This window comes from Rhinolophus ferrumequinum, chromosome 16 (genome assembly GCF_004115265.2).
Source record: "Rhinolophus ferrumequinum isolate MPI-CBG mRhiFer1 chromosome 16, mRhiFer1_v1.p, whole genome shotgun sequence".
NCBI classification, from domain to species: Eukaryota; Metazoa; Chordata; class Mammalia; order Chiroptera; family Rhinolophidae; genus Rhinolophus; species Rhinolophus ferrumequinum.
In genome coordinates, this window is record NC_046299.1 from 29,532,808 (window position 1) to 29,549,731 (window position 16,924).

The window sequence follows — 16,924 nt, forward strand, 5'->3', positions numbered from 1 at the left end:
ACCTTGCACTTTTCTAAGAACTAATGATATTAAGCATTTTCTTATATGCTTAATTGACCTCTGTGTACCTTCTTTGTGAAGTATCTGTTCAAATCAATTACCTATTTTTAATTGGGTTGTTTGCTTTCTTATTATTCAGCCTTAAAGACTTTTTTATACATTCTGGACACATTTTTTTTTAAATCAGGTATGTGATTTGCAAATATTCTCCCCATCTGTGACTTATCTCTTCATCCCCTTAATAGTCTCTTTGAAGACCAGATGTTCTCAATTTTGATAAAATCCAACTTATCAATTTTTTCTTTTATGTATTATGCTTTTAGAATAATATCTAAAAAATCTTTGCCTAGTCCAAAGTCATGTAGATTTTCTCCTATGGTTTCTAGGAGTTTTATAGTTTTTCATTTTACATTTAAAATGCACTTTGGGTTAATTTTTAAATATGGTGCAAAGTTCATTATTTCGCATATGGATAGCCAATTGTTCCACCACCATTATTTTAAAAGACTATCTTTTTCTAATGAATTACCTTTGCATCTTTGTCAAAAATTAATTGACTGTGTGTGAATGAATCTATTTATGACGTCTCTAATCAGTTTCACTGATCTATCTTGATGCTAGTACCACACCGTCTTGATTATTGTAGCTTTATAATAAATCATTAAACAAGGTAGCATAAGTCTTCCAACTGTTCGTATTTTTCAAGTTACTTTGGCTAGTCTAGTCCTTTGTATTTCCTTATGAACTTTAGAATCAGTTTGTCAACTTCTACACACACAAAATAACAAAAACTTCTCCTGGGATTTTTACTGGGATTGCCTTGAATCTAAAGACCAATTTGGGGGAAAACTGACATCTTAATCCATGAATACAACATATGTGTGCATTTATTTAGGTCCTCTTTAATTTCTATCAGCAGTGTTTTGCAGTTTTCATATACAAGTCTTTCACATCTTTATCAGATTTATTTTTATTTCATATTTTTTATTACATCAATTTTGTATTTCAATTTGATTGTTCCTTGCTAGCATATAGAAACACAACTGGTTCATGCACGTTGACATGGTCATGGTATCCTACATCCTTGCTAAACTCACTTATCAGTTCTAGTAGCTTTTCTACAAATTGCATATGATTTTTCTCTATAAATGATCACATTGTCTGCAAATAAAGACAGTTGTCTAATCTACCTTTTTTCTTGTCTTATTATTCTGGCAAGGACCTCCAGTAGAGTGCTGAATAGAAACGGTGAGAATGAACATCCACGCTTTGTTCTTGACTTTAGGAGGAAAGCATTCAGTCCTTCACCATTAAGTACAATGTTGGCTATAGGTTTTTCATAGCTGCCCTTTTTCAGGCTAAGGATGTTCCATTCCTAGTTCCTGAGGGTTTTTAATCAGAAATGCTGGATTTGTGGATGTTTTCTCTGCATTTATTGAGATGATTGTACAATTTTTCTTTTTTAGTTTAATATGGTGAATTACATTGATTGATTTTTTTCAAATGTTAAGTCGACCTGATTTCTTGAAATCAATCCCATTTGATCATGATGTATTATTCTTTTTATATACTGTTGGATTTAATTTGCTACAATTTTGTTTAAAGTATTTTCATCTGTGTCTGTAATATTGGTCTATAGTTTCCTTTTCTAGAAGTCTTTGTTTAGTTTTGGTATCAGACTAATGTTGACCTCAAAATGAATTGAGAACTATTCCCTCTTCTAAGAATTTTTATAGAATTGGTACCAATATTTCCTTAAATGCTGCAAAATTCACCAGTAAATATATCTGAGCCCAGAGTCTCCTTTTGATGAAGGTTTTACACAGCAAATTCAACTTCTTTAATTAATATAAGTCTATTTAGTTATCTGTTTCTTCTTAAGTGAGCTGTGATAGTTTGTATCTTTCAGGTAATTTGTCCATTTTTTCTAAGTTGTCAAATTAACTGGCATGAAGTTCTTCATAATATTCCGTTATTACCTTTTTTAGTATCTGTAGAATCTGTAATGATGTTACCTCTCTCATTCCTGGTATTCATTTTGAGAATTGGTAATTCCTGATAATTGGTATCTTTTCCCTCTTTTTCCCTAGAGATTTATCTGTTTTACTAATCTCAAAGATCCAGCTTTTGGTTTCAATGATTTTCTCAATTGTTTTTCCATTTTCTATTTCACTGAGTTCCACTCTGATATTTATCACCTCCTTTATTTGGCTTTTTGGGATTTCATTTGCTCTTATTTTTCTACTTTCTTACGTTAGAAGGTGAGGCCATTGACTTGAAACCATTCTTTTCCAGTAGAAGTGTTTAGTGCTATAAATTTCTAAGTATTGCTTTAGCTGTATCCTACAAATTCTGATATGTTATTTTTATTTTATTGAGCTCAAAATACTTTCTAATCTCTCTTTTAATTTCTTCTTTCACCGGTGGGTTATTTAGTTGTGTGTTATTCAGTGTCCAAATATTTGGGAATTCTCCAGAGTTTTCTATTATTGATTTCTAATTTAGCTCCATTGTTGTCAAAGAACCATATTATATGTCAGGCACTGTGAAGAGTATATACATGCTTCTCATGTAATCATTTGGTTTTCCCTGGAATCCAGATCTGATAAAAAGTGAATCAGGAAAAGGTCAGGCTAAAAAACTCTGCCACTGAGAAAACCAATAATATTAATTATTAATAATAATAACAACATAAGCCTACAGGCCAGCTAAAAGATAACTGGGGAAATAACAAAAATTAATCTTAATACTGAAATATTTATGCATGAATTGATGTCTAGCATTTGCTTCAAAGTAATCCAGGGTGAGGGAGAATGAATAGGGAAAAAGATCAAATGAGACTGGCCCCAAGATGAATTGAAGATAGATGATGGGTTCATGGTGTTTCATTTTAAAAACATTTCATGATAAAAAATTTGTTAGAATTTAATATTAGCACTTCACTCAGTGAAACCTAGGGGAAAAAATACACCCTGTTGAAGAGAAAGAACTTGCTTGCTAACAAGTGCTATGTGTGTGGAAAGAATCTGCTTGTAAATGAGAAATGGCAAGTTTATATATAGAATAAGTATGAGTCATTGGAGTTAGTCAAAGAAGAGCATGGGTTGCAACAAAGTGCGCAGGTGACACAATTGTCCAGCAAAAAAGAACAGAATGTTAACACCGTAAATACATGTATTCTATTTGTGTCACAAAAGTCTCTCAATATATTTAAATTTTTTATTCTAAGTTATTTCATCTTTTTTCAACGATACTGCCAGGCACATTTTCCCAGGATGAAGCATCTCCTTCATAACCAATACTGCTTTCAAAAACAGACTGTTATGATAACTATACCACATACTGTATTTTTTCAGTTTCACCATGCAATGAAGAAAACAAAGCTTCCTTTTAATCTATGATTTCTACTTTCATTACCAAAAGTATAGCTGGATGAAAAGAAATAATTATGCTGGAAAATTAAGGAAATGCATTCATCATGCTTATCTTACCGTAGCAAGAACATCATGTTACAAAAGTTTATCAGGTGCTTACCATATGTTTGGCGTTAGGGATACAACAGTGAACAAACAGGGAAGGTCCCAAATGTCCTGAGCTTTCTGAGTATCTAAACACCCACTCCTAGCCAGTCTACGCCTAAGGAAATCCATGTCCAAAGAGGTTAAATGATTTTTGCCCATGACTGCACACTTCATCAGTGGTAGGAGTAGGGCAAAACCCAAGTCTCTGGATTCAGGGCAAGGTTGATTTACATTTGACCTGGTTTCACTTTGTATTATTTACATCCACAGGTCCACAAAATATAGAGCGCTTCATTTCTAGAAAGTATATCCGGAAGAAAATAATAATGATAAAGCACAATCAGTCTCAAGTTCCCTGATTTAAGTGAATTATAATTCCATCATCACTGCGAAAGATGAAGCCTTACATTTTAAAAGGCACTTAGCGAAGCGAGTAAACGTAATCTAATAGATCAGTACCGTCTCCCGCTACTACTCTACCATTAGGTCAGCAGGTATTCAGTCTGGAATATTCATTATCTAGTACTACTTTTAAAGGGTGGAGATCCTTTTTTAAATAAACGGGGAAATTAATGCAAAATTAATGAAACCTTCGTAAATAAGTAAAAGTTTCCCCTGCTTGCCGGGCGAGCGCACTGTCACATCAGCGCGTTCCAGAGCATCAGCTCCTCCCCTCCAGCCTACGCTCCCTTCTCGCCCACTCCGACTGCGCGGAGGGATGATGGTGCCGGCGTCTCCCGCTCAATTTCAATTCTCCCACGCCCGCGACAGCCCAGCACGCCACGGTTTCCACCTGCGCGCGCCTCCGCATATTAGTCACGCCGGCTGTCAGCAGTTAACCTTTGCTCCCCGCACTCCTGCAGCCAAAGCGCCCTCAGTCCCACCGCGATCAGGGAGCCCGGCAGGCCCGAGCCCAGGCGGCAATCGCAGGGCGGCGCAGCGGCTCCCGGGGTCAGAGGCACCGCGGTAGCCACACCCACCGGCTGCGAGGTGACAGCTCCCACGGCTGAGGCGGGCGGTGCAGACAGGTGCAGCCGCAGGTTCTGCCCCGCCCCACCCGGGCCGGGGTCCCAGACCTCCGCCCCGGACCGCCCCCGCCCTCCTCCGCGCGCACCACCTGTCAGGCCGCCCCGCCCGGCTCCCGACGACGGGCCGGCGGAGGCAGTTCGAGGTCCTGGGGGGGATGAAGGCTTTACCGGAGGGTGGGCCCCACGCAGGCGGTGTCGGTGCTCTCGATCTCCTGCAAGATCCGCTCATGCTCCGGGACAGTGCCCGGACCCTCACTGCTCTCCGCCATCTTGGCTGGAAGCTGAGGAGCCGGCGAGGCGCGGCGCCGCGTAGAACGCGGGAGCGAGCGGCGCGCGGACAGCGGGAACGAGGGGCACGCGGCGCGAGCGCGAGTGGGCGGGGAGAAGAGCGGGGCGGGGAGAAGGGCGGGGGCGAGCGGAGCGCGGAGAGGCGGTGCCAGCCAGCCCCGGGTCCTGGCGCTGGCACCTGCCAAAGACCAAGGTGCTACCTAGTACAGCGAGGGCTGGAGACGCGTCGCCTCCCGTTGTGCCCTGCCGGTGCCCCTAGTTGCTGTCGATTGACTAGCCTGGCTTTAACATAACGTTGTTTTCTGTGTGCCAGACTCTCTGTTACGTGCTGGGGATACCTCAGTAATGACGGAGGTGGACAGCCAAATAACCCTCATGCTGTAATTAAAGCTACGGGATCGTTTAACAAGGAAGCCTGATGTACTCTGGGTGGTGAAAAGTAGTAGAAAGGAAAAACGTGCACTCAAGAAAAGCAAAATTGTGTGTGGGCGTATAAGATTTATTTTAGGAATGAACCAAGAAAATCCCAGCTGACCGATGTGGGTGGATTCATGTCCCTGCCCTCAGGAAGTTCGCAGAGGCCAGTCAACTTGAAAATAAATTATAAGCGCCAGAAAAATTAAATGACGAAGAACTATGACACTTAGTGGCAAACATGCAAGAGAGGCCCAGGGCAGTATGTGATTTCATGCCACAGTGCCCTCAAGGTGCAGCTGGGATGAGGAGAGGGTAGGAGGCTCCTCGGAGTACAAAGCATCAGAGAGATGGGAAAAAAAGAGGCAGGGGGCCTTGAACAAAGGTACTAGTGTAGAAGAATCCTGTTCAATGACATGTTTGTGGAACTCTGAGTAAACCAGTTTGTCATGATCAAAGTAATGACTCAGGAAGATTAATCAGGAAGGGAGTGCAAACCTAGCCCTGAAGGACAACTATTTTCTGGTCTCCATTAATCCAGGGCTCTGAACTTCCCTTTGAGTCAACCAAGCTCTTTATTATCCAGCTGTATAAATCACCCCCTTCAGTAAGATTTTACTAGAAGCCTATCTCCATCCTCCTCCCCACAAAAATCCCGGGAAGTCGTATAATAGTTAAAAGCATGAGCTCTGAAGGCATCCTCAATTTAATTCCTGGCTCCTTCACTGCACAGCTGGGTGACATGGGCAAGAACCTAATCCCTTGATATTTCAGCTTCCCTATCTGTAAATGACTATGAGGTAGTGTCTACTTCTATATTATTGTCCCATGTTGTATTAGTTTTCTGTTGCTGCTATAACAAATTACCACAAACGTAATAGCTTAAAACAACTCAAATTTATTATCTTACCAGTTCTGTAGATTAGAAGTCTGACATGAGTCTCACTGAGTTAAAATCCAGGTGTCATCACAACTGTGTACCTTTCCAGAGACCCTAAGGATCCTCACCTTTTCCAGCTTCTAGAGAGACCACCCACATTCATTGGCTCATGGCCTCAGTCTTAAATACATTGCATCTGCTTAGGCACTCCTCACTCCTGGCCTATTTCAACATCTACCCATAGAGATTACCTCAACATAAGCTGCAGTATTTTCCCTGCAATTCAAGTCAAGATGGGAGGAAGTTCATATACCACTTCTCCTTCTGAAACAGCTTTTGCTGGTTCCCTTTGTGACTTCTGACAGTTTCGTTAGTACTTGAAGATTTTTGCTAAAGCTAAATGCCCTAAATAATTATGTAAGTTTTAGTTATGGGCATAGAGATAACAAAAACATAAATGTGCCCCCAAAAAGCTTTTTCTAAAGTGATATATTTCAATGCTCTAAAATGAAGAATTTTAGCAATAGGCCAAAATAAAAACCGTAATAGTTATTTATTGAGCACTATTTGCTAAGCCCTTTATATTATCTAATTTAATCTTTACTAATGTAATCAGCAACTTAATTGGTAATTAAGTTAGTACTGATTTTCCTAAGATCTAATTTAAATCCTATGGGCTTTTGGCTCTGAGAAGCACAAGAACAAGTGCCTTACAAAAGGCAGCAAGAAAGGAGCCAAAAAGAAAGTGGTTGACCCATTTTCTTAAAAAGATTGGTATGATGTGAAAGCACCAACTATGTTCAATATAAGAAATATTGGGAAAACAAGAACTCAAGGAACCTAAGTCACATCTGATGGTGTCAAGGGTTTAAAAAAGCTAATTACTGAGGACGTTCAGGGCAAAAACTGCCTGACTAATTTTCATGGTATGGATCTTACCTTTGACAAAATGTGCTCCATGGTCAAAAAATGGCAGACCATGATGGAAGCTCATGTTGATATGAAGACTGCCGATGATTATTTGCTTCATCTATTCTATGTTGGTTTTACTAAAAAATGCAACAATCAGATTTGGAAGACCTCTTATGCTCAGCATCAACAGGTCTGCCAAATCTGGAAGAAGGTAATGACAATTATGACCTGAGAGATGCAGATAACTGACTTGAAAGAAGTAGCCAATAACTTGATTCCAGATAGCACTGGAAAAGACATAGAAAAGGCTTGCCGATCTATTTATCCACTCCATGATATCTTTTTTAGAAAATCAAAATGCTGAAGAAACCCAAATTTGAATTGGGAAGACTCATAGAGCTTTATGGTGAAGGTAGCAGTTCTGGAAAACCTACTGGGGTTGAGACAGGTGCTAAAGTTGAATGAGCTAATGGATATGAGTCCCCAGTCCAACAATCTGTTTAAAATTCAGATTTTTCATGGTGACAAATAAAACCAGTTCATATTTAAAATAATAATAATAATAATTCCTATGGGGTACTTTTACTATCTCCAATCTAATCTGAAGAAACAGACTTACAGAGATTAAGTCACTTGTCCAAGACCACACAGCAGGGAGCTGGAGAAGATGGACCTATTAACCAGCTCCTGTTTTTCCCATTAGTGAAAGCCAGCCAAGAATGTGCCAATGTTGTTTTACTCAAGGGATAAAGGAATTCATCAGTCTGGCCTGAGGAGGTTGGAGGGTACTAGGGCACATACAGGCAGATTGTATAGCCATGTTGAGTTATATTGCAGTAGATATTGACTTACAGAGATTCCCCCAAGATCTCTCTTTAGGGCTCCTGGGAAGGGAAAGATATACCAGAAAGACTGGCAGGGCAGGAGCCATTTTGTGTTCAGTATGAAACTAACCAGCAACGTAAGGATTTAACCTGTAAATAAAGTCTTAGTCATTAACGACTTATACTTTGAGCCACTTGTCTTCAGACTAATAACCAGTCTTGGGAAAGCCCCTCTTTCAGAAGGAAGCCGTAGAATGCAGCTGCCCAGCTCTGGCATTTAATGGCTTGGGGTCAAATTCCAACTCATCTTTAACTAGATGTTGGGTCTTGGAAGAGTTACTTAAATTGTCTAAGCCTCAGTTTCTTCAAGTGTGAATTAGGGACAATAATAGTTGCTAGCTCACCAAGTTGTGTGGTGATTAAAGGAAATAATACATGTATATTGTTTAGCCCAGAGCTCAATCAACAGTAGCATTGTAGGCTAGGATTATCAGGCATTTATTAGTAATCCAGGAAGCCCAGAATTTAGCTTCCCTTGATAAAATAAAAATAAAACCGGACACATAAATGATTTTTAATCATTAAAAAATATGCTAACTTTGTACCAGGGTTCTCTGAACCTGAACCTCATTTTTTCTGAATGCTCAGTTAGTGGAAACTGCCTGAAATTTGTTTCCTGATGTGGAGGAGGGAAATGAAACCATGTCTTCGGGTTATACTCTTGGTTCCTGATCCACTTTGATGAGGCTTCCAGTTCTTGCTTCTCCGTGAAGTGCCTCTCCATTGTCCTTGGAGGTAGCGCTTATCCTTTGAGGCACACGCATATTGTGGTGGCAAACAAATCACTGAGTCTGTCTCCTCTTCCAGGCACAGGGACATTGTCTGTGTTGTTTACTGCAGTCCAGTTGATAGCGTTTAAATAAAGGACCCACAAGCAGATACTTCTGACATTAAGCTTACTGTTGTAAACGCATGTTTCGTGAGGTAGGGTGAAACTTTACAAAAGATTCCCTTCCCTACTCCTGGAAACCCTGTAGCTGACTTCCTGCTCATCTTCTGAAGACTTTGCTAACATCATTCAGATGTTTCTTAAATAGTTTAAGAGACCTAATTACATAATTGTGGGACTGTATCAAAATATTAAAGTGCAGGCAGTCTTTATGCATTGGCTCTAATAAACTAACCTTTTCGGAGGCCTTTTAGCCAATCTGTGGGAGTGCCTTGAAAGCTGCACTCCTCCAGTCTCTGCCTTGTCCGTGCAGTGACCCCAAGTGGCCACACTTTATAAGTCCAAGAGAATAGCAACAGAGCCGGGGCCGGCCTGAGAGGATTCCTGATGCAAAATCCTATCCAGGAACCTGTTGTCCCATAAACATCTGGACCCCACAGTAGAGAACAATAGAAGGAAATTTGAAATTGAAGCCAAACAAAATCAGTTTTTCTGAAATATGAGCCAGTCCTCAGAGAAGTTCAAAAAGAATTAGCCTCAGCGCATTAGCCCTGGGTTCTGTTCATTTAATAACCGTTTTTATTGAATGCTTGCTATGTGGCAGGCTCTACGCTAAGCTCAGACAGGGCTGGCTTATCAGTGTGTGACCTATGCAGTTGCACTTCGCTTCATGCTCTGCCATCACATCTTGTAATTCTTAATAATTTTTGAACTGAGGGGGGCTGCATTTTCATTCTGCATTGGGTCCTGTAAACTATGTCATTAGTCTTGCCCGCAGAACGAAGTCCTGAAAGCACCATTAGCTCATTCATCCCAAAGCTAAACATTTTAAAGTCCATTGAGCAACTAGGGCAATATTAATTTCTCTGAGTTTATTCTCCCTCTTTCCTTGCTCTTCCCTCCCACCCCAGCTTATCACTCCAACTATATTCTTTTTTCTCTCCTCTTTCTTTCCTTCTCCTCATTGTTAGTTATGTTTTAATTCTTCATCCTGTTCAATGCAGTCTCTATTCCTCACTCTTTTCCCACTTAGCTTTCCTTTACTGCCTTTTGCCCTTTCTCTCCTCTCACTTGTCCTATTTTTATTCTCTCAGCAAAATCAATTTAGAAATGTAGCTAATGTAATGTAATGAAATGATAATAAAAGCTAACATTTCCTTCCTGGTCACTGTCTTTAAAACACCGCGTTTCCCCGAAAATAAGACCTAGCCGGACAATCAGCTCTAATGCGTCTTTTGGAGCAAAAATTAATATAAGACCCGGTCTTATTTTACTATAATATAAGACTGGGTCTTATATAATATAAAAATAATATAATATAATATAATATAATATAATAATATAATACTGGGTCTTATATTAATTTTTGCTCCAAAAGACACATTAAAGCTGCTTATCTGGCTAGGTCTTATTTTCAGAGAAACATGGTAGCATCCCTATCCTTCATCCTGTTTTGCTGTTCTTCATAGCACTTGTTACCACTTTTAATTTGTTTATTTCTAGCTCTCTTCAATAAAATACAAGCTCCCTATGAACCAGGAATTTCCAGGCCTTGATCTTGCTATATCAACAAGACCATCCTAGACTACTACCTGCCATATTGCAGATGCTCCATAAATATTTGTTTACCGAATGAATGAATGAGCATTTGCTGTGTATGAGGCATTACATTAAATGCATTTGTGTAATCCTTTCAACGACTGTATTAGTAAGTACAGAGGCAAAATTTGAACCTATGTCCTTCTGGCTATAGAGAGTCTTCACTTAACTGCTAAATAAACAAAACTGTCTCCCTGGTTGGTATACTTGGGTCCCATACATGAAAAATGTTTTTTAACTTCTCTCTAGTGTTGTATTTAAATGTACAGTGAAAGTTTGGCAACTGCACAGCTCACTCTCATCAGGGACCCCAGGCTTTCCCGAGGTTCTGCAGACATAGCAGGCCTCAGTCATGGTTAGGCCCACATTTATTTCTGAACAGTTTCTCTGGACTCCATTTTATATCCACAACATGCAGTACCCTATACCACTCTCATTAGACATTAAATGACGTCATAATATTATATTAGTATAAAATATAATTATTAGTATTAGGTTAGTAGTAGTAATAGTAATAGTAGTAAGTACGGTTTTGAAGAAGGGATACCTCTCTCCCATACACATTATGCAACAAAATAAAATTTACATTACTCAATATTTCTTACCTGATCAGAATTTCAAGAAGTCGTAAGTGCTTGTTTACATCAATAAAGTATGTATTAAATTATACTAGAATATATATCTCTGATGTAAATTAGACATAATAACAGCTAATATTTATTAAGCATTTACAATGTGCTAGGCAGTCATTATGCTAAGCACTTCATATGCATTAGTCATTTGAGATAAATTTTATTATAATCTCCATTTTATAGTTTCAGACACTAAGGCCAAAAATCAAATGACTAATGAAACTTAGACTTTTGATCTTAATCACTATAGTTAATGGAATATGATTTAATAGAAATCTTACATGTCTAAAGATATAAAAAGCAAGAGCATTCTAGAAAGTCTACAGCTGACTGTGACTAGTCATATTTTTTAGTATGTCATCCTAAAATTTGATTATGTATACAGTTTAGGTTGTTAGTTATTATTTTTTTTTTTAGTGTTTTCCATCGTTTCCTACAAGTAAGTTATCTTCATTCCTAAAAAACATTAAAGTCAAAGAAATAACAATATCCTGTTTGCTCTTAAACTGGTAAAATTTCATGGTCAGCTTTTGGAAAAGAGCCCAAGAGAGTCTGTGAATACAAGTGTAAAACAATTATGTTATCATAAAACAATTACAAAAATGTCTTCTGGTACGTCATCTTGTACAATTCCCTCTTCCTCCTATTTTTCCCAGCCCTCTGCAGAGCTTTCTTTCTCTACCTCCCACTCATTTTGCAGTGCCCTTCAGTGTGTCTATGATTTTCTTATCACAGGCTCAGCTATAGCAACAAGACACATTGTGACTTTTGAACCCAGTTTGGTTCAGAATGCTGTGATTTCAGAACCTGTTCTAAGAGCGTAACAATACAGCTCCAGGACCCCAAGAAGAATAATGAGTCCAGGCTCCATCCAGGTTGGAGTCAGGATCCATGGAGGGCAGGTTTAATGGGTGAGGCCTGGCAGCAGAAAGTTCTAGTATAAATACAGTAAATGTTAGGAACACTACTGCCCTATTCTAATACTATAGCTGCCATCACTAATTTATCAGAATCACTTTCAGTAAGACTTTCAAACAACCACTACCAATGGCTTTGGAATTGATAGGCTAGATGAGACCTACTGACCATTCTTATTCAAAGAAGTTGGTAATGCTTAATAAGGCTGGTACTAGGAGTTTCCTTTAGTGTGGCTACAGATAGCCATTAAGCCTACCGGGGAAAGCCCCTTAAAAGAAGGAGATAGCAAGGAGCTGGCCAAATGGAGGGACTGTAGCGAAAACCGGAAACTCTAAAAAAAGGCGGCAGAATGGCTCGATTAGTTAGAGCGCGAGCTCTCAACAACAAGGTTGCCGGTTCAGTTCTGGTTCAATTCCCGCATAAATGGCAACTGGACTCGGAGCTGAGCTGCACCCTCCACAACTAGATTGAAGGACAACAATGTGGAGCTGATGGGTCCTGGAGAAACACACTGTTCCCCACTATTCCCTAGTTAAAAAAAAATAAAGAAGAAATCAAAAGAGAATAAGAAAATCCAATGGAAATCAGCATATGGTGGTAACATGATGAAAACAGTGATGCCCAAGGCAAAAGGATTAGGGCAACAAAATTAATTCCAGACTCCCAGCTGCTGGTGAGTTTCAGCCTACCATCTGACAGCCAGACGATTTTGAAAGCCCAAAGCAGTTATGCTAGGACAACGCAGGCACTCCCAGTAGTCCTTTCTCTAATTTCTCCCTTTTCTCTTAAATTCAGTCACCATGGCTATCATCACATTCCACTGTCCACTCTGGAATATTATTCCCCAATGCAATTGCTATAACCGCCTGAGATGTCTTTAATGGGTATTTCATTGACAACACAAACAAACCATGGAAAAAGCATAGCGCCTCACTCTCCCCTAAAACTCTCTCATTTAAGCATAACATTATGGGCAGTAGGCCCATTTCACACAGAGAATGAAAACAAACACAGGACTTCAGCATCATCTGATTCTTCACTTTTCTACCAAAACGAAAAAGCTGACCCAAGAGCCTGGGGAAGTCAGGCAGGAGACAGGCTGGCCATCTGAGAGAAGCTTACTCTGGGAGCAGCCAGGTATGAAGTCAAGAGGTAGGGGGAATGAGCCTGGGCTGGGTGAGAGAGACTGTGGGCCATTGACAATCACCAAACAGCATGACTCCCAGACTCAGCCACCCCCTCATGACTCCTCAGATGGAGAAGACCCATTCTTCCAGATGATTTATGTGGGTGAGTATACAAGGAAGGTTTGCATTCTGTGAAAGAAGGACATCTGAGCCATCCTTAAATGACATTGGTAGAAACCATGAGTCACTGAGTTCTCAGAACTTCCCTTATTAGAGAAGCAGAAGCAAACCCACCTGGCCCTGATCTGAACGTTGACCTTAATTAAGCAAGGTACCTCAGATTCTGTACCTGAAAAACAAGGCAGGCAGGGAGAGAGAGCTAACAGAGTTTGGAATTTTACAACAGAAAATGTTTGGTGAAGTAATGCCTTCCTTCTGTGACAGGGAAAAACAAACAGGAGAACTCTTGGATGTTCCCTCCACCTCAGTTTCAAGGGCTTTTCCTGATAGTGTTTCTCTCCTGTATTCCCAGCTCCATCCTCTCAGTGTCCTAACCCTTTCCTCACTGTCCATTCCACGACAGAGACTTGGCAGCCCTATGGCCAAACTCCCTCCAGCCAAACCCCTTCTCCACATTCTCTGCCTTTAGAGCTTGTAGCTATTTAAACATTTCACCTTTTGCTCTTCTTCCCTGAATGATGACATTCTCTTTGACTGCTTTCTTTCTTTTGCCTCACAAAGTCACCATTAGCTCAGAAACGCATACAAATTAGTTTAACAAATGTTTATCTAGCTACTATGTGGCAGGCATAGTGGAAGTTTCTGCAGAGGATACAGAGATATAAGTAAGACACAGGTTCTGCCCTCAGGAATCTGTAGCCTGAAAATGGTTATAACAAAGCGCGCGCGCACACACCCACACACACACACACACATGAGAGTCAGAATAAGTGTCCCGGGTTCTTTGGAGCTTCAAAGGATGGAACATTCACATCTGGTTGGGGAATCAGGAGAGGTTTCATAGAAGAAAGAGTTCTTGAGCTGTGCCTTACAAGGTAGGCTAGATTTTGGCAGGCAGAGGTTAAGAATGAAGAATAATAAAGAAAGGGAACCATGAGCACCAGGAGGGAGAAAATATCAGAGCATGTTGTCAAATAGCAAACACTCCAGATTGGCCAAAATGGAAGTCCTGTCTTTATTTTCCAATCCTCATACTTGGTCACATGGCTAATGTTTTCCATAAGAGCAACAGAACAGAAGGGTTGACATTGGAATATTGATAACATGCATAGGTATGTACAGAAAGGCCTCGAATGCCAGCCTCAGAAGTCTTCATTTAATCATGATTTTAGCAACAGTTTAGGAAAACTAATTTTGGTTAATATTATCCCAGATAAAGCCTTGTTAAGAGCTTTTTGTCTATCCTCCAAAGTAACATTGGGGTGTTTTAACAGTAGCCTTTGGAATGTGCTCTCACCCTTCATTTAATAATCCGAATACGAAGCTAACAGTAGGCATTACTGATCCACTGGTGGTGGTGACAGGACAGCACCTGGGGAAAACATCTGTGCAGTCTCCACTCTTGAGGGTGATGCTGTGACCACCAGATCTAAACTGATTTTTTTTTCTTTAGGAAGACTGGGTACAAGGTTGGGGTATTTGCCCTAAGTACAAAGGGTAGAACAGATCCAAGAACCAAAGCAGGATGTCAGGTCTAATTCCAGAGCAAGATTAGCTGGTAGTTCCAAGGATAAATGAAGATTGTAGATATTGGCCAGCATTGTAAGACGAGGGGAGAGATGGAGAGAGTCAGGGGTTGAGGCTGAGGGCTCTGAAGTAGCGATGACCACAGAGCCATAGTAATTGACATACATCTAGGCTCCTTTCACCACCTTCTCGTTTCCCTTTAGACTTCTGACCTACTTACCAGGCAAATGCACAAGTTCTACAAGGTTCTGGTACCGTATAAAATATGTTCCATGTGAAAAAAATTACTGAGTTTCCCATTAGTAAAAAGCTGGTTTGTTCCACCCATTGAACAGGGTAAAAATTACTTGCCCCTCTTTGCATGATGCTCAGATAAAATGAAGATATAAGAAACAGTTATAATGAAGTTGTATTTTGCAACTGCCTACGTATTGATAATCCAAGAATCAAACCAAGAAATATCAATAGTTTCCCATGCCTGCAACACTACCCTAGGCCTTTGGAAGAGATTCAGAATATACTTAATGCAAAACCAAATTTAAATACTTGGGAGAAATTTATTCAGATTTAAACAGTAGTCTATTTCAAAGCACTTGGCCCTGGGACCTTTCTGAGAAAGGAGAGACAACACGGGGGAAAAAAACAACAAAAAAAACCTTTTCTCTTAATCTACAAATATTAGTCAACAAATATTTATTGACTGTCACTATCACATTCAGTTGATTGCCATCCTGTTCCCACACTGATAGGTGTCAGATACAGGCAGACAGTCAGAAAGAGTTAAATGTTAAAAGCTGCCCTTTTAACACAGAGAAACACTGTCTTTCATGTTAATCCTATTCTGGAACTGTGCACGTTAATCCCCATACTAACAAAAAAGCTATTTTTAAGTCTTATGTAGAAATTTAAAATATATATATCTGAGAAGTCACCAGATACTTGAGAGGGCAGCAACGATACAAATAAACGGTCCACATTTTTTTCTACAATTCATATCCACCCAAATACAAATTGGTTTTATTGAAATGTCTAATTGTTCTCCATGTTTTCTACTAAGCACCATTTTAGAGAAAACAATTGAAATTTCCTATAAATGAAATGGAATATCTATTTGGAGACGGCATGAGGCCCTTTTTGGTCACTTGAAAGTCATTTCTATTTTTTTCACTTTGTGGTCATGAATCCAGAAACAAATATAATGCCAAAAAAGTGGATTATTTATTAATTGTAATCTCTCTAAGGATAAGAAAACTTTGAGATTAGGTGTATACAGAATTGTAGCTATTTCTCAAAACTATTTTTTATTCTGTTATAGAGATAAGTATAAAAAGAAGTGCTACCTTACCAGCACTTAAAAAGAAATAATAAAATTATAAAGGAGTCCTACCTTAAAGTAGCTTCAAGGGGCAGCTCGAAAGACTGAATCTCAGCCAGGACATTCTCATAGGTTTGATCTGGGTCTTCTTCCAACATTGTTCCATATGCCCCTGATTTTCCAGCTGCAGACATCAGATTTTGAGTGCAAAACAGTTGTAATTTATAAAAGAAATGTAGTTTTCTTTGTAATTATGATAAGGGTTCTCTGTTCACCCAGAGTAGCAGCAAAACTGAGCTCACTGTCTGACTTCATGCTATCAAAATCCTTGCTTCCAAGAATGTTGCACAGCTGTTGCTGTCCTTTCTCTACTTATAACATTTTACTTATTATTAACCTTGACACAGTTCAGAAAGTTCCTGCCTGATGCCTGCTATATTTATTTACTTGTTTCTCAAAGATAGTAACTACCCTGTTTCCCCGAAAATAAGACCTAGCCGGACAATCAGCTCTAATGCATCTTTTGAAGCAAAAATCAATAAAAGACCAGGTATCATTATATTATATTATATTATATTTATTATATTATATTATATTTATTATATTATATTATACTGTATTATATTATATTATAAATTACATAAGACCCAGTCTTATATTATAGTAAAATAAGACCGGGTCCTATATTAATTTTGCTCCAAAAGATGCATTAGAGCTAATTGTCCAGCTAGGTCTTATTTTCGGGGAAACATGGTATTAACTTCGTAGGAATTAGAACTTAAAGTTATTAAATACAACTGACTTGTTAGG

The 16,924-nt window shown here is 39.3% G+C and overlaps 1 protein-coding gene across 7 annotated transcripts in view; it reads right to left on the bottom strand.

Moving 5' to 3' along the window:
- EXOC6 (exocyst complex component 6) overlaps positions 1–16,364 on the bottom strand; it is a 172,856-nt gene extending 156,492 nt beyond the window's left edge. For 2 of the 7 annotated variants that reach the window (XM_033130780.1, XM_033130778.1), the window contains exon 1: positions 4,718–4,871. In XM_033130780.1, the coding sequence (XP_032986671.1) occupies positions 4,718–4,818 (101 nt within the window). In that variant the 5' untranslated portion in view covers positions 4,819–4,871. Of the gene's footprint in view, positions 1–4,638; positions 4,873–16,186 lie in introns of those variants that run through there. The other 5 variants (XM_033130775.1, XM_033130774.1, XM_033130777.1 and 2 more) reach the window with 5 other exon arrangements.
- Positions 16,365–16,924: the final 560 nt, after the last annotated feature.